At 40.0% G+C, this 18645-nt stretch overlaps 4 protein-coding genes and 1 pseudogene across 4 annotated transcripts in view; 2 read left to right on the forward strand and 3 right to left on the reverse strand.

Moving 5' to 3' along the window:
* Positions 1–18645, reverse strand: part of LOC146965605 (MAGUK p55 subfamily member 4-like) — a 245620-nt gene that overhangs the window by 130079 nt on the left and 96896 nt on the right. The gene's annotated exons all lie outside the window — the stretch shown is intronic.
* LOC146965626 (olfactory receptor 4Q2-like) lies at positions 3099–3865 on the forward strand (annotated as a pseudogene).
* LOC146965627 (olfactory receptor 13C2-like) lies at positions 9125–10051 on the reverse strand. The gene has a single exon (XM_085764577.1). It carries the CDS (start codon positions 10049–10051, stop codon positions 9125–9127), a length of 927 nt encoding a protein of 308 aa, XP_085620703.1.
* Positions 12220–13146, reverse strand: LOC146965628 (olfactory receptor 13C2-like). The gene has a single exon (XM_085764580.1). It carries the CDS (start codon positions 13144–13146, stop codon positions 12220–12222), a length of 927 nt encoding a protein of 308 aa, XP_085620706.1.
* On the forward strand, positions 15617–16386 carry LOC146965629 (olfactory receptor 4S2-like). The gene is given in 2 exon segments (XM_085766337.1): positions 15617–15629; positions 15632–16386. Coding segments are annotated over 2 exon segments (768 nt in total).

The following is an 18645-nucleotide window of genomic DNA, read 5'->3' on the forward strand; positions in this document are numbered from 1 at the left end:
TGACGTCGGCAGCCTAGTCACAGCCACAACACCAGCTAAACGTGTTTCCTCAAATTTGAGGCGGAGTGGCCACCCTGTTTACCACAGAGATTTTGTGTGCGGTCATATGACTACCTGGCTCCGTCTGATTGGACGTCGCCAGTGGCTGCATTTGATTGGTGAAACACTGTCATTTGACAGAGTATCTGTTGGAAGCAGCCAGAGAAGCGGCTTCATTAAAACAAAACAAACATATTGCGCATTGGATCAATAAAAAAAAGTAGCGAGTATGTGTGTGTAAAATCGGCAAGAAAACAAAACATCGCTGATCGTCCTTCCAATCGCCGATAGACGATTGGATTGCCAATCGGCACAACCCTAATTCAGTCCTCCGACCTACAAACAAAGCTGACTTAGCCACCATACTACAAGCTGGTGCAAAGGGGACAGAGCTGAGTCCATCTATTGTGAGCACTTGCACCATCATTGATGGGATGGCCTTAGTCAGAGCAACAGGAAAACCCCTAAATGCATCAACCTTTGGGGATTATGCTGACATTTTCATGCAGAACGTGACTGGATATCATAACATCACTAGAGTGGATCTAGTGTTTGATCAGTACCAACAGAACTCCATAAAGGCTGGAACAAGAGCAAAACGTAGCACTGGTCCACAAAAGATTTGCACCATTGTCAGTAGGGATGTAAAGATACCAGCTGACTGGAATAAGTTTATTGAAATGGATGAAAACAAGGCCAATCTGACCCAATTCCTATCAAATGAGCTTGAAAGGAATGTGCACCATTATGGTCAGGAAATTGTAATAAGTGGAGGATTTGACAACCCTGAAAAAGTGGCATGACCAGCAGGATTTTGATGTTTCCCACCTTCAGGCTACGCATGAAGAAGCAGACACCCGCATATTGCTACATGCAGTTGATGCAACAGCGAAAGGCTAGCAGAGGCTCATCATTCAGTGCAGAGACACAGATGTACTGGTGTTGCTTCTTGTGTTTGCACACCAACTGAGGCCAGAAGTTAGGATGAAAGCAGGAACAGCCAAGAAACCACGCTACATCAAAGTTCATGATATTAAACTGCCAAATGAGATCATCAATGGTTTGTTGGCATTTCATTCCATCACTGGATGTGATACAACTGGCCAATTCACTGGAATAGGAAAAAAGACTGCACGGAAAGTGTTCCAGCAGTGCCCACATCTTCTCCACAACTTTGGTGAGGATGAATTACCAAGTCCAGCTACTCTGTGTTTGGCAGAACAGTTTGTATGCAAACTGTATGACCTGAAATCAACCAGTGACTCAATCCATGATGTTCACTGTTCCCTGTTTCGGAAAGTGAAAGCCAATGTGGATACTTTACCACCAACAAAGGATGCCTTGACTCTGCATCTCATGAGGGCCCACTATCAAACAAAGGTTTGGAAAAAGGCACTAGTTGCACTAGTTGCCCTCACCAACTAGTTGTGGTTGGCACATAAAGGATGGTGTACTGGTTCCCCAGCTTTTAACTAGAGTCCAGATGTTTGGAGCTGACAACCTGTGGATGCAAGGAAAGTGGAAGTCAGTGCAGTACCAGGCAGTGTCGATGTTGAAGGAGTGGAGTATATTGCTGTGGGGCATGTGGGTGTGCCTGCGCAGCTTGGTGCAAGAATACTCAGGTACCAACATAATCATCACTGATATATTATATACACATGTATATTTTTGTCTTGTAGATTAGGCTCTCTGGTGTGGTGCATGTATTGTAACAAAAACTATAAACTCTTCTCTTCTGTCTCTGACCAGGACTCTGACTGAGAACATGGACATGGTCCCTAGGTGCCTTCTCACAGCTGTCTGCTATTTTTGGAGGATGACAGTTTGGATGGGAAAAAATAATAGTTGTACCAACAGGGTTTATTGGAAATTGCCATGTTGCAATGAATAATCTGTTGTGATTATGTGGTTATTAAACAATGTTATTTGTCAAAATCATCCCTAAGTTGCACAGTTATTACTACAAACCATTAGTAGTTACTTACTCTAGAGGAAGTCAGACAGCTGTTGAATCTAGAAGGAATTTATAGTGAAATGTCAAATAAATATTCTAGATTTCCGCCTGGACATTTAAGTACTAAAATGTGTGCAGTGTTGCACTGTCTCAAACTACAAGCTTTAAACTTGGCATGACTCATGCCCCTAGATTGTGGTACTGATTGATACAGATTTGGGGCTAGTATCTTGTGTTTCCAAGCTGATATTCACTTTAAAACTGGTTTTCTTTAGGCGGAGATTGATTTTTACATGTTCTAGCTCATTTTGCTCTTACACTGTTAAATAGATTTTCATTCTGACACTTCTGCAGACACCTCCTGAGTGTAATCTTTCATTTGATACCATGTTTGTGTATGTGGTCCTTGTAGTTGTGGAGATATTAGACATTTATTGCGGGCAGGTCGTGTTAAGCAGGAAACCTGAAAAATTGCCTAAAATTGCTTCCAAAACCCACAAAAAAATTTTTCAGCTTGACAACCACTCTAGAATTTCACCTGTAGGTCCCTTCTAACTAAAAAAATGGGTTGTCATCTTGTACCCCAACATGTCCGCAAAAGTCTTAACGGAAGCACTTTTCAGAATAGAACAATGCACTGAGAGGTCAAACATTGCTGCGACTTGAGGCCTCCAGGGTTCGATTAAGTTCCTTACACATTACGATCTATTTTAGTTTAGTTTAATGAGATCCATGGAGGCTGAAGGAACATAATAAAAAGTTTAGACAGATTTGAACAGTTCATTTTCATTTTCATTTTCTTTAGCTTTCACCGATTGCACTTAATGTTAGGTATCTGAATGAATTAAGAACTCTTAATTGTTATGGTTAGACTTAAATCATGCACATTGGTTACATGCCTGAATGCATGTTTCATTTCTGATCACTTTGATTGACCACGCATTCATGGAAGACGAGTTTAATGTTACATACTTAATTCTTGATGGGTATGTGGAGGTTAATAAATACAGATATGTTTATTTTTTAATTATGTTTACAATTTATGCTCTAATAATCATCAGTAATTCTACCATTGTGCATCTTATTATGGTTCATAAAAACCTTCATGAGCCGATGTACATTTTCATTGCAGCTTTGCTTTTGAACAGTATCCTTTACAGCACCGTTATTTACCCAAAGCTTTTGGTTGACTTTTTATCTGAAAAACAGGTCATATCTTACTCAGCCTGCATCTTTCAGTTTTTTTTATTTTACTCTTTAGGCTGTTCAGAGTTCTTACTGTTGTCAGCCATGGCCTATGACAGATATGTGTCAATATGTAAACCTCTGCAATATACAACTATCATGAAAAAAGAAACAATTGTCATTTTCCTGGTTTTATCTTGGCTTATACCTGCCTGCCACATTGCAGTCCTAGCAATAGTGAGTGCTGAAACTAGACTGTGTAACCTTACTTTGAAGGGAATCTTTTGCAACAATTCAATTTACAGACTTCAGTGTGTAAGATCAAGTTTAATTACAACATATGGTGTCATTACTTTGTTAGATCTAATAATAATCCCTATGCTGTTCATAATTTTCACCTACACAAAGATTCTCTTCATTTCCTATCGAAGCTGTAGAGAGGTCAGGAAAAAAGCTGCAGAGACATGTTTACCTCATTTGTTGGTTTTAATAAGTTGTTCTTTTTTAAGTGCATATGATGTCAGTATAGCTCGAGTAGAATCCAACTTTACAAAAACCGCACGCTTAATAATGACTCTACAGATAGTTTTGTATCATCCTTTGTTTAATCCACTCATATATGGGCTAAAAATGAAGGAAATTTCTAAACACCTCAAAAGGCTGCTCTGTGCAGCCAAAAGCATCTGATGTATTAACACAGATTTTTCATGTACAGTCATTTTTTTCTAAAATAATCATGCTGTAATGCTGATTCCTGAATGGTATTTAGTGTAATGTTTCCATGAGTTCTCATTGTATTTTGTTTTACTGACATGAATTTAAAAATCAAACCCTGTTGGTTTTGGTGTACTAATGGAGTTAATGTTGTTTGAATTATTTGGAAAAAAAGTAAATGTTTCTAAGGCCTGTGAATATTCTCATTCATCTATAGTTACTGTATCTCAAGGAAATTTCAATCGAACGCAACTGGACTTGATTATTTGGCTTAGAAGATGTTTCACCTCTCATCCAAGAGGCTTCATCAGTTCTTGTCCAGTTGCGTTTGATTGAAATTTCCTTGAAATAACAATGTTTCTAAGCTGAATTTAATCAATATAAAGTCCTTAATTCTGAGTGACAGTATCTGCACATTCATGTCATCCAGGTCCAGGTGCACTGGAAAATCTTGAGAAATATTCCCCACACTGCTCTTGCCGAGGATCACAATTTATTAATCATCCTCGTGTTTCTGTCTCTCTCACCAAAAAACTGATGAAGGCCAAAAGAGAAAAAAACATTTGAATGTCCAAAGACGACTGTAGCCAATTACATCCCTAGTTTTAACAGCCCTTAGTGTCTTCATGTCTGTGTTCCCACCCTTGTTTTTGTATTTCATTTTACACATGCTGACTCCAGAGAAATAACATCATATTTGGCCTTAAACTGTTAGTTGAAACAAATCATATCGTTGCTGTCAGGGAGTTATGTCATTATTACACATAACAGTCAACTGTCATGGTTTGGCAACATTAGTACTCTGAGGTAAACAGACTCCAAACATTTGAGTCAGAAAGATATTATGATTTTAAAAACATGCTCTACCACAATGACTGATGTGGACAATCCACACTACAAGCAAAGATGAATCAAAGGGCGCCCCTTGATGGATGGATGATGGACCGAAAGGAGGTAGCCATTAGAACGTCAACACTTAGATAGGTTGTGATATTAAGACTGCATGATTGGTTGGTATTAAGGATCAAAAGTGAGTCAAGAAACCATTCCCAACAACAGTACATCACTATCAGCAGAAAATACTTATCAGCCAAGAGTCATCTGGCAGAGTCCAATATGTTACTGCTGCTGTGGGATTGACTGATGGGATGGTTTCATGACTAAGATTATTAGGGCCATCAAAACGTGCGTCTTGATCGGGATCGGTATGCTATTACTTTTCTCAAGAGTTTACGAATTTTTCGCGACTGCGCAAGATTTTGCATTGAAGTCAATGGGACGGGCGAAAAAAAAAGAGCGAAAAAGAACAATCATTGGAGTTTAACAAACGTCTACTGCTCAGGCATACTTTCACCTAGAGACTTCATTTGAACTTTAAACAGTAGACACAAGTCTTGTGTATTGGCGTATTATTCCACGTTTTGATAGGTCATATAGTTTTTTATCAATCCCTGATCAATGACCATGATCATTTTATGAGATTATAATGGGTGTGTATTGCACGGCTTGAGCCCACTTTACCCAGGTATGAGCCCTGAGCAGCAGCTTGCACGATTCGCAAACAAGCTACAACGCAGATTGCAAAAAACGTTTCCCGGTTCATCATCCTGGACAGCTGCAGGGGGGTTTCACAACAGTGGTGTTTTCGGAGGGGGGGTTGCGGTCGTCGCCGCCGCCACAACCCCCCATCCCCGTCAGACGCTACGATCGCGCACCCCCACCCCGGCCGTCGAAGCTTCGATTTAAATCGATTTTATGTCCGCGAAGCTTCGATTATCAAAATATGATAATCGGGACAGCCCTACAGATTACACAAAATGTTGAGGTAGAGGGAGCATCAAGCCGGGAGGAGACTAAAACCAGAGGGAGGCAAACATTCTCACACCTGCTTGGACTTACCCACCCAAATGATCCTGCCCATGTCCTGCAATTAAACATCAAATATGATGAAGCCTTCATTCTGTTGTGAAACAGTACTGAACCAGCGCTCTCATCCTTTCCAAAGAATGAAGAGGGGCGGTCATTTCAAAAGAAATGGTATGAGAACAATGTATGGTTAGAGTAATCCCCAAGTCTTGATGCAATGTTTTGTTTCAGCTGCCGTCTTTTTTTGAGTGAGGAAAAATACACAAGCCGCAAAACCTGGGAAACAGAAGGAGTTCATCTGTGGAGGAAGGCTCTGGAGAGAATTAAAGAGCACAGTGCCTCAGAATCACACATGTGCGGTATGGTGAGGTGGAACAACTTTAAAAGAGATCACTGGAGGCAACTTGCCCCTCTTGCCCCTCGCTGTGTGTGTGGGAAAATCCCTGCCAGGATTTCCCCACACACACACACACCAGTTGTGATTCATATACATGCACACATAGGGTTTCACATCCCATATCAGAGTACCGCACGCCCCCACCTTTCCCTGCCGTGAGGCTTTTCAGAATAAAAGCGCCCCCAGGCTTTAACCTGCCACATCTGTGTCCTGGTTCCTCGTCACCCACAACACCAGAGGCCTTGTACATACACCGTCAGGCACATTGCTTTAATCTGGTGTTAGTTGAAAGTGCAAAGTCGAACATCTGTTTTGTCGGCTTTTTCAACTTAGTTGAAAAACGTTATACTTTTGTGGCCAACTCATCCAAACGACACTCTGCATTTATTGAAATGCAGAAGGCGATGTATCCTGATCAGCGTCCACTGGAGCTGCAGAAGCTGTCAGACACACACTCTGAGGAAGGTGCTCCCAGCTGTCATGCAGTTTCTTGAGGAAATGACACAGCAAGAACCACCAGACTCTTCGGCAGGGGATGCAATGATTCTTCTCAAGAGCATCAACTTCGAATTCTTCCTGTGTCTGGAGATTACCTGTCCAATCTTCCAGGAGACTGCAATGGCCTCTGATACTTTGCAGCAGAAAGACATAGACCTCACTGCAGCATACAAAGTTGTTGATGGAGTTTTTCAGAGGCTGGCTCACAGCAGAACAGAGGAGGAGTTTGAAAACATGTATAATAAACATGCTACAGAGAAGGCTGCATCAGTGGGCCTGGACCCCTCCAACTGAGATTCCTGGTCAAGCCACAGTAGGAGGAAAATGCCAGCAAAGTATCATTGCCACAACAGCTACTGCTGACCACACTTTCCCTACTTTGCACTGAAAAACTGAAAATCAAGGACTCCAGGAAGAGTAGCCACAGTTAAACAGTCCAGTGTCTAATGGTGATTTAAATTCAACTTAATACATTACCCTCATATGTCCTAAATTATTGCACAGCTTGAATTATGGCTTTGTGGATAAAGGCTGTACCCTCCACCCCTCCTTTCACAAGGTCTCAATTCAATTTGATTTGATCAGATTCGATTCCATATGGATTAATTCAGAGTAATTTCAGTTTTAGTACCAATTTTGCATGGTTATTAAAAATATTTTCACAGAACTAATGCTGCTAATTGTACAAAGATGGAACGCTCTCACTTGGTGCTGGTGCATTATTGAAAATATTAATGTTTAGGCTACATTAAAAAAGGCTGACCCAAAAGCAGTTACATTATGCAGATTTATTTAACATGAATCACTCCAAATGTTTAACAGTGCAACTCTTCAGTACAGTTTCCTATTTAATTTCATAATCGCATTACATAGGGATGGGCAATGATTTTCGAATAGTCAAATGGTCATTCGGTAAAAAAAAAAATCAAATAGTTTGAGGCAATCATCTTGTCTGAAAAAATGTAAATGTTTCCTTTTTACTGGCGCAGAGGGTGATCTTCAGAGTGTACAGAGGTATAATAGAAGCTCCATGTGTGGTGTTGGTGTTTTACAACGTTGTTAATCGTACTAGTGCTGTATCGTGCAGAAAAGTGGGGAACACGCCTTAGAATGGGCCCCATATAATATAATAGTCAAGTTTTATTTTGAAGTTTGTAATTTTTCAGCTCATACATGTCACATTTACAACACTGCACCACCGTAGCTTCAATTTTCCATGACAACTGACAGGAGAAAGACGCGTGACACGTCATGTTTACACGGGCTCAAACTTGTGGCGCACACCAGGTAGTTCGAGCCATACAAAAATAAGCAGTACATATGTCTATGGTTGGAGTGGCTTATGGTCCAGCCGCATTCACGTAAACGGGCCGCGAGTTCGACTGTAGACGCACAGTCTGAGCACGTGCGTATAATATCCGCGTCTGTTCCGAGAGGAATTTACAAAGCCCGCCGAGGGCAAAGTTGTACTTTTACGGTACTCACTGTACCGAAAAAAGCAGCTACCGACATACTTTTTGCGTGTTGGCATTGACTTGTTCTTGTGACAACTCTAGTTTAGATACAAGGATGGGGAACTTCAAGGTTTTGGTTAAATTAATACTTTATTATGGTTGTGGGACGTTCATTGTTATAATTATAATCATAACCATGTGTTTGAGGTAAGGGAAAGGGGATGGATCTTGGTATGGTTACAAAAATGTTGGCTTACTGGTGTAAACATCACCAGGATCAACTTAATTGATCTGTAATGTTGTGCAAATTAATCCTGATTTCCTTGTTATCATTTCAATAGCAGCTAGATGGCTCTGTCACTTGGACATAAATATAAAGACAGGTGACAGACTGAAGGATGAGTGGAGAGTGACAGTCCCTTGAACTGTAGCTAACAAGTGTCCTTCAGTAACTACATCTCCTTTCATTTGTTACTTGCCTGTACTGATAAAACAACAACATTTTAGTGAGAGTCATCCAAGAACAAAAACATGTTGTGAGGCCATTTGTTAATGGGTTTATCATTATACTAATATAAAATTCCCTGTATAGTTGGTATTATACCTGATTCTGAGTGTGTTTGCTTTGTGTAGACACCGAAGGCCCTCATATGCATTCAGGCATTCAGTGGGGTCTGACAGTTTTGTTTTTTACAATGTGGCTGATTCATGGGGATGTTACATGGAGATTAAAGCCTAATATCATATTTGTACAGTCCAGTCTCACAGATGTAAATAGATACAGTTTCACAGTGGCACCAGTCCAGACCTAGTCCTGTGTTCCTGATAAAACATAGGAAAAGCCCAAACCTCACTACAACAGTAGTTGTTTCCTGATGGTCAATAAGATGAATATCAAATAAATTTAAACAAATATTGACATAAATGATCAGAACATTCACACCATTGTAGATGAGGACTGAAATAATGTAAAAACACTATCACCACTTTTACTGGAGCATAACTTTTACTCTAACATTACATTACTTTGGTTCGACAGAACAACCTCTTCAAGTGTTTGGAGATTTCTTTCATTTTCAGTCCATATATTACTGGATTAAAGAGAGGATGATACATTATTATTTGCAAAGTCATTATTAAACGAGCAGTTTTTGGAAATTTGGATCCCAGTCGAACTATAATCACGTCATACGCACACAAACAGGAGAAGCTGATTAAAACCAGCAGGTGAGGTAAACAGGTCTGTGCCGCTTTCTTCCTCATAGTTTTAGAACTTCTATAGGAGATGATCAGTATCCTGGTGTACGTGAACAGGATGAAGAGCAGAGGGCAAAGTGCAGTGACTATCACAGAATAAACACCAAATATAGATCGTGTTCTCAAACTCACACAGTGGAGATTATAAATAGAATTATTACAAAATATTCCATTTAATATTGAATTACAGAGTTTCATATCAATACTCATTATTACTAGAACTGAAATGTGACAAGCAGGAATAAGCCAAGCTAAACCCAGAAAAATACTCACTGTGGTTCTTCTCATGATAGTTGCATATTGCAGAGGTTTACATATAGACACATACCTGTCATAGGCCATGGCTGACAACAGTAAGAACTCTGAACTTCCTAAAGAATAAAACAAAAAAAACTGAAAGAGACAAGCTGAATAAGATATGACCTGTTTTTCTGATAAAAAGTCAATCAGCAGCTTTGGGTAGATGTTGGTGCTGGAAAGAACAGAGTTGATTAACAAAGCTGCAATGAAAATGTACATGGGCTCATGGAGGTTTCTGTGACTCACAATAAGACACACAATGGTGAAATTACAGCAGATTATTAGAATATAAACTGTAAACATGATCACAAAGTAAAGATATCTGTATTTCTGCACTTCCACATGCCCACTGAGAGTTATATATGTTACATTATGTTCGTCATCCATTAATCCCATCTAATAATGGATAAAAAGTTCAAGGAAAAGTAGATTAATTAACCATTTTATAGGAGTGAGGAATACGAAAGCTACAAAGAGGACCTGGTCTCATTCATTCATACAAACTCAACCTTAAATGCACCTGGTGGTTGTTCATCTACAACATTTAAAAGGTTAACTAGTCAGGTCTGTAGTTTTTATAATATTGCCTCATCCTCCACGGATCTCATTAATCTTTAAACCAAAATAGATTCTAATGTGTAAAGATTTCATCAAACCCTTGAGGCCTGAAGTCACAGAACTGTTTGACTTCTTTAAACTGTCTTTGAGTTTGTCACTACGGAAATAAAGTGAATATTTTTCCAAATAAAAGATAACTATCCATCTCCGGGGTGTGTGTGATTGCATTTTACTGTCCATGCACCCATGATGTTTGTATGTGTGTACGTGTGTGTGCGTGCACCAGCGCGTGCGAGAGAGTGCAGGAGGATGGGCTGACATGAGAGATGGTGAAAAGCAAATACACACCGCTACGGCGTCACTTTCAGTTGTGAGCGCACATAAATGGGTTTGTGCGGGCAAGAAACGCTACATCTGAACGACCCCCACGCCACACACATGCTTTAACCAAGGCGGCGGCCACAATCCGCCTGGCAGGGAAAACCCTGAAAACACCATTACTGAAAGAAACGGGCACGTGACTGCCTTGCCAGTAGTTTAAATCTTGGCTTGGAGTCAGTGCCATTCATCTTCAAAAGTTCAGTTTTCAGCATTAACTTTCCTTATTTTGGAGCAAGCCATGCCGTCATCACTACGCCTCGTTTCTCTTTCTCTCTCGGACGCACTGGCCACGCAGGGTAAACTATGGAAGAAAATGTGTCTCATATTCCAAATTAAAATGGAGTAACAGAAATCCTTTTTCATTTTCAAAATGTAGCTGCATTATTTGACTCATATGTAACGGAGGTCCGCAGGTATAGTCACAGTCGCGAGGTATCAGTGAGGAGAAGCGACAGTGTGTGGCTGTTAGCGATACTGAAGTTAAACTCACTCACCCATAAAAGACGTGCTAACCCACTTGCCAAGTGGTCATTGACCTCTTGGCGAAACGGTTAGCATCGTCGCTGACGGTGTGGGAGACCCGGGTTTGGAACCCACTCAGGCCAGGCCAGACAACATCGGTCACACACAGATAAAATGAATGATCAATATTCCAAACTGCATTTTCATTTTCTTCTTCAAGACTGCTCATTCTGTGACTTAATTAAAATGATAAAGAAAGGGACATTTAAGATTTAATTTTCAAAACATCCTCCAGCAATAAGGTACCAAAATTGAATTTGAAAAGTCAAATTTGAAAATTAAAATGCATTAGCAGAAAGGCTTTTTCATTTCAAGGTCATAACTGCATTATTTGACTCAAAAATTTAACTAATAAGAAATAATCCAACTTCGCACCAAAGTATTGGTTCTCGTGACAACCCTAGTTTAGATACAACAAGGATGGGGAACTTTCAAGGTTTTTGGTTAAATATATACTTTATTATGGTTATGGGACGTTCATTGTTGTAATTATAATCATAACCATGCATTTGAGGTAAGGGAAAGGAGAAGGATCTTGGTATGGTATGGCTGATACAACAACATTTTAGTGAGAGGCATCCAAAAACAAAAACAGGTTGTGAGGCCATTTGTTAACGGGTTTGTCATTATACTAATAAAAATTCCCTGTATAGTTGGTATTAAACCTGATTCTGAGTCTGTTCGCTTTGTGTAGGCACTCAAGGCCCTCCAATGCATTCAGGCATACAGTGGGGTCTGACAGTTTTTTTTTTTGTTTTTTTTTTACAATGTGGCTGATTCATGGGGATGTTACATGGAGATTAAAGCCTAATATCATATTTGTACAGTCCAGTCTCACAGATGTGGCCAGTGGCAGCAGATGTGGCCAGTGGCAGCAGTCCAGACCTAGTCCTGTGTTCCTGATAAAACATACGAAAAGCCCAAACCTCACTACAACAGTAGTTGTTTCCTGATGGTCAATAAGATGAATATCAAATAAATTTAAACAAATATTGACATAAATAATCAGAACATTCACACCATTGTAGATGAGGACTGAAATAATGTAAAAACACTATCACCACTTTTACTGGAGCATAACTTTTACTCTAACATTACATTACTTTGGTTTGACAGAACAACCTCTTCAAGTGTTTGGAGATTTCTTTCATTTTCAGTCCATATATTACTGGATTAAAGAGAGGATGATACAGAATGACTTGTAAAGTCATTATTAAACGAGCAGTTTTTGGAAATTTAGATCCCAGTCGAACTATAATCACGTCATACGCACACAAACAGGAGAAGCTGATTAAAACCAGCAGGTGAGGTAAACAGGTCTGTGCCGCTTTCTTCCTCATAGTTTTAGAACTTCTATAGGAGATGATCAGTATCCTGGTGTACGTGAACAGGATGAAGAGCAGAGGGCAAAGTGCAGTGACTATCACGGCATAAACACCAAATATAGATCGTGTTCTCAAACTCACACAGTGGAGATTATAAATAGAATTATTACAAAATATTCCATTTAATATTGAATTACAGAGTGTCATATCAATACTCATAATTACTAGGACTAAAATGTGACAAGCAGGAATAAGCCAAGCTAAACCTAGAAAAATACTCACTGTGGTTCTTCTCATGATAGTTGCATATTGCAGAGGTTTACATATAGACACATACCTGTCATAGGCCATGGCTGACAACAGTAAGAACTCTGAACTTCCTAAAGAATAAAACAACAAAAACTGAAAGAGACAAGCTGAATAAGATATGACCTGTTTTTCTGATAAAAAGTCAATCAGCAGCTTTGGGTAGATGTTGGTGCTGAAAAGAACAGAGTTGATTAACAAAGCTGCAATAAAAATGTACATGGGCTCATGGAGGTTTCTGTGAATCACAATAAGACACACGATGGTGAAATTACAGCAGATTATTAGAATATAAACTGTAAACATGATCACAAAGTAAAGATATCTGTATTTCTGCACTTCCACATGCCCACTGAGAGTTATATATGTTACATTATGTTCGTCATCCATTAATCCCATCTAATAATGAATAAAAAGTTCAAGAAAAGGCAGATTAATTAACCATTTTATAGTAGTGAGCAATACAAAAGCTCTCCTTTTCACAATATTACAAAGAGGACCTGATCTCATTCATTCATACAAACTCAACCTTAAATGCACCTGCTGGTTGTTCATCTACAACATTTAAAAGGTTAACTACTCAGGTCTGTAGTTTTTATAATATTGCCTCATCCTCCATGGATCTCATTAATCTTTAAGCCCAAATAGATTCTAATATGTAAAGACTTCATCAAACCCTTGAGGCCTGAAGTCGCAGCACTGTTTGACTTCTTTAAACTGTCTTTGAGTTGGAAATAAAGTGAATATTTTTCCAAAAAACAGAGAGCTATCCGTCTCCGGTGGGGAGGGGGTGGGGTGGGGTGGGGTTTGTGATCGCATTCAGCTTTTGTCACCGTTACAGCGTGACCTGTCCATGCGCCCATGTTTGCGTTTGCGTGCGAGAGAGTGCAGAAGGGGGTGGCTGACTGACAGAAATGTTTGTATTCTTGTTTCTGTGAGAGACTATGGCGGACCCAAACGCCACCACAGACTCGTTAATTAATGAGAAACACTGCTGCTGTATCCAAACTCCAAACATAAGTCGACTAAATGTTGACTAGGAGTCATGTCAGTGCAAATTTGACAATTGGTGATGATTTAAAGGGCGCGTTTCAGCCGCAGTGTCCGAGGGACCGACAGTAGTTGGCCGTTGTTGTTGTTAACTTGCATCCATAGATTGTATACGTATAGCTGTATGTGGGGGGGGGTATAACATCATCGTTTCACAAAAGATCCCGTTCGTTTGTTTATTTAATAATAAATTAATTATTTTAAAATCCAAAACACATTTTCAATTCATACAGTAATATACAGCAGACATGATCTTGTAAAAAGGGTAACCCCAGAAGGAAGGACAAAACGCCAAAATGATAAAAATCTTATGCAAATTCAATAAAACCTGTATCCGTGTAGACAGCCTCTTACTCTGTAGGCCCTACTGTTGGTGCAATTTGTTCCCTGATTTCTCGTTGGCATTGTCTTTGATTTTGGATCCCTTATTGCTGTCTTAGGACCTTTCATCCCTCATCCAAAACTTTGTGACAGAGGGTGACCGAGTGGTTGTTATTAGGCTGTCTTTACACTACAGGCCTTGCCTATATCCAATTTTTTTTTTTGACTGTCTATTTACATGTTCTTTCAGAAGTGACCCATATCTGATATCTGCTTTTACACCTGCTTTGCTTTTTCGATGTGTCACACATTGAAAAAGGTCGAAACGTCTGTGCTTGCCCTACCTGTCCTGTAATAAAACTCTTCGAAGGGATTTTGAGTGTGCTAACTATTCTTCATGTATTGGGCGAGAAGTTTGCAGTCGGCACACTTCATCTCTCGAGGGGGTGTTCTACTCGGTCTCACAGTGTGTTAGAGCATGGGTTCTCAACTAGTCTCACTCTGGGACCCACATTTTTCCATGGGCATTAAGTCGCGACCCACTTTTATAGATTTTTTTTTTTTTTAAGCCTTTAAAAAGTCATTTAGCTCTTTATTGAGCAAAGTGCATTTCAGAGCACATGAATGAAACTGAGGAGGACCATGACAACTGCATGTACGGAAGTGAATAAAAAATTATCAAACTGCACAAAATGGAGACCAACAAAATGATATATTTGACTTCTAATGCATCTCTGCATTCAGAGCATATTCACAAAAGTGAATAAATATCAAATTGCACAAAATAAAGACTCACAAAACAAAACAAGAATCACTGCATTCAGGCCACATTAATAAGAAACTGATATCTTTGCATTGAGAGCAAATAATAAGAAAGGAGGACCATTACAACTGCATGTGTTCACGTGACGCGTGTCTTTCAATATAAGTTATTTTTCAAAATAAAAGACATGTCCAACATCAGATGTGCATTAAATATTATTTACTTTTTTGACCAGCTGTCCAGGACCCACTTTTGGCTCCCGACCCAACAGTTGAGAACCACTGTGTTAGAGCATGGGTTACATTTACGCCGGATTATCCCTTTAATTAGATCCTTTGAGAATTACATATCATAAAAACTTTTCTTCAGGCTCAAACAGTTCACTCTGATGTATGGAGATGAACAGTCTCTAAAAAAGCGTTAAGGTCAGGCATGAATTAGATGATCCTACATAGGTTATAATTTAATGGAACCATAATAAGTTTGTCCTCATCCATGTTTGTTGAACATTCTGTCTGTTTTATTCATTATGTCCCATTTCCATTATTTAACTTTGGAGAGTCTTTAACATGGATGAGTTAAATATAACGTATATAACTCTTGGTGGGTTCGTAGAAGTAAATAAATACAGGTATGCTTATTTTTTAATCATGTTTATACTTTATATTCTTATCTTGTGCAGTAATTCTACTATTGTGTACCTTATTGTGAGTCATCAAAACCTTCATGAGCCGATGTACATTTTTATCGCAGCTTTGTCACTTAATTCTGTTCTTTTCAGCACAAACATCTACCCAAAGCTTTTCATTGACTTTTTATCTAAAAAACAGATCATATCTTACTCAGCTTGTCTTTTTCAATATTTCATATATTACTCTCTGGGAGCCTCAGAGTTCTTACTGTTGTCAGCCATGGCCTATGACAGGTATGTGTCTATATGTAAACCTCTGCAATATCCAACTATCATGAGGAGAAGCACAGTGAGTATTTTCCTGGGTTTAGCTTGGCTCCTTCCTGCTTTACATAATGTGGTGCCAGCTGCACTGAGTAGCAATAAAAAGCTCTGTAACTTAAGTTTGAAAGGAATTTTTTGCAACAATTCAGTCTTGAAACTTCACTGTGTGAGTTCAAAACTGATCTCAGTTTATGGTCTGATTGTTTTGATTAATGTTGGACTTGTCCCTGTGCTTTACATTTTATTCACGTACACAAAGATTCTGATCATAGTGTATCACAGCAGCAGAGAAGTGAGGAAAAAAGCAGCACAGACCTGTTTACCTCACCTGTTGGTTTTAATCAACTTCTCCTGTTTGTGTACATATGATATCATTATAGCTCGACTGGAATCTAATTTTCCAAAAACTGTGCGTCTAATTATGACTTTGCAAATAGTTTTGTATCATCCTCTCTTTAATCCAATCATATATGGGCTGAAAATGAAAGAAATCTCTAAACACCTCAAGAGGCTGTTGTGTCAAATGAAACAAGCTAAATAATGTACAGTCACTCTGAAACAATCATGCACAGATCAGATGTATTTAATTAAATTTAACCTTTTAATATTAGAATTTATGTACATGACCAATACACAGTAGGGATTGTCATCGTCTTAAACATTGTACTGATTTATCATTAATGTATTGCTCCTTATAACTATTAATCTGCTACAGGGTTAGAGGGAGTCTGTTCCCACTAATCACATTAATAGTTACTGCGATATAATGTTTCTGTGTAATGATGAAGTGAAATACAGACCATCTTATGCATAGATAATGCCTCCAATATATATTTTGCACGTTGTATTTGTGTGTTTCCCTTTGTGAACCAAGAGGAGGAGGGGCTGTTCACAGAGTGGAGTTTTCAACTGGAACATGAATTTTGGTCTGAACCCGGCCAAAAAAAAGAGGAAGCCCGAGGCCTAACACAACCCGAGTCATTTATATTTTCGGCCTGAACCAGCCTGTCCAGTCAGGTCGACCGGCTCGCCCAGCCCATTGAGACAGATCCATTGTCAATATGTTTGTGAGAGATAGAGAGCGGGGAAAGAAATCTATGTTTGAAATGTATGTTAGATACAAATACTTGAGTGTCCCAACAGTACCCCCTCCCAGCAGGCCTTTACTGAGCTGCTGTCCCACTGTGGCACATGGAGGTTTATTGAAGCAGCAGGTATGGGATGTGGAGAGGTGGTTTTAACACTGACCTCTGAACTATACAAGCACACATAGGGCTCTAATTTCGTAGACTAGGTGCGCCGCGCAATCCCGCCTCCTTCCCTCCCACCGACGCAAGTGGCAAAGAGGGCGGAGAGAAGGCGTGAAGTGGGTTTAACACAGCCGAGTCCGTTCTTCACCAATCAAATGAGCTCCTCTCCTCGCCTTTAAATCTACCGCGGGCGAGGTGCTGTGCAAGTTTAATTTCACCATGGAAGAAGGAGGCAGCAGTGAGACGGGAGGAAACTGATGTTTTGGTCTCGGAGGTCCAAGCTCGCAGTGTCCAAATATATGGTCACGCGAACAGACCTCACGGGCTGATAATGCAAAAGTAGTGGGACGTTACTGATATTGTGGTTTGCTCTGACATATTGAGAACCGTTGCCCAGTAAAAAAAAACACACACACCCCTTTTCCATTATAAAGACACTTATATTTAGTAACTTATATTTAAACCTGTGTGCACAGATCACAATTTAAACAAATACCAACGGGAATGAAATCAGAAACAGCTGTGCGTAAAGGACGCATTGCAGAGCGTCTCTCTTTTTCTTTTTTCTTTAGAATTTTCCTGAGATGGGAGATGCCAAATGCTCACTATCTGATGCCGAGGCTGATAGTGGTTTGCTGAGAGAGATGATGGTTTATTTGTTTTTAGTTTCTCGTTGTGGTCGTGTGACGATGCGGCTGCTCGCCCACTAATAAATTAATAAGTAAATAAATAATAAAGCGGATCATCGCAATGGCACAGTGTGTAGTGTCAACACAGCAGCGACATGCAGTCATCCACCCTCACAGTCCTGCTCTTGGGACATCCACGGCTGCTTTTTAGTCCCAGTCCCTCCCTGGTTTCATCTGTGTTAATTCAGTCAGGTGGAGTTTCCATTACGCATGCCGACAGCCTTCGATCTGTCATCAGTGTGACGGGACAATCGATATAGATATATGTTTATGTGCTGATTCAGGTAGTTACAATAAATAGGGGTTATTGTGATTATTTATTGCATTTAAATGTGTCTGGAACTGTGGAAACCTGCCTGTGAGGTCTCAATGACGTGTGCGCACCGGCCAGTCAAATTACCACTGCGCCGGCTGCACTTCGCCCTGTGCCGAGAGAAGACCAGGTTGGAGCTGGCGAGCTTTCAGCGCACTCTCGGCGCAGCCTTTTGGTATGAAATTGTCACTGCGCCAAGCTGAATCTGTGGACACCTCCCCCTGCTGCGCTGCCACACCCATCTCGGCGTACCACAGTCTACCAAATTACCAAATCCGCTGCGCATGGTGCTGCGCATGGTGCTGCGCCGGACGAAATTACCACTGCGCCGGCCGCGCTGCGCCATCCTGCGTTGCGCCACGGAATTAGAGCCCATACACTTTAACCAGTCCATGAGCTTTTAAAAAAAATTCTAATCAAAAAACTTGCACTACTGTTATTCATTTTCACTTGTATCACTGTTATATCACTGCTTTTACATCTGCTTTGCTTTTTCAATGTGTCGCACATTAAATAAAACTCTTCGAAGGGATTTTGAGTGTGCTAAC

Source organism: Trachurus japonicus, chromosome 21, assembly GCF_045865225.1.
Source record: "Trachurus japonicus isolate A0001 chromosome 21, Traja_1.0".
In the NCBI taxonomy this organism is placed as follows: Eukaryota; Metazoa; Chordata; class Actinopteri; order Carangiformes; family Carangidae; genus Trachurus; species Trachurus japonicus.

Excerpts from the sequence above, each read along its gene's own strand:
- LOC146965627 (XM_085764577.1), bottom strand. The coding sequence starts at position 10,051 with ATGGATGACGAACATAATGTAACATATATAACTCTCAGTGGGCATGTG.
- LOC146965628 (XM_085764580.1), bottom strand. The coding sequence starts at position 13,146 with ATGGATGACGAACATAATGTAACATATATAACTCTCAGTGGGCATGTG.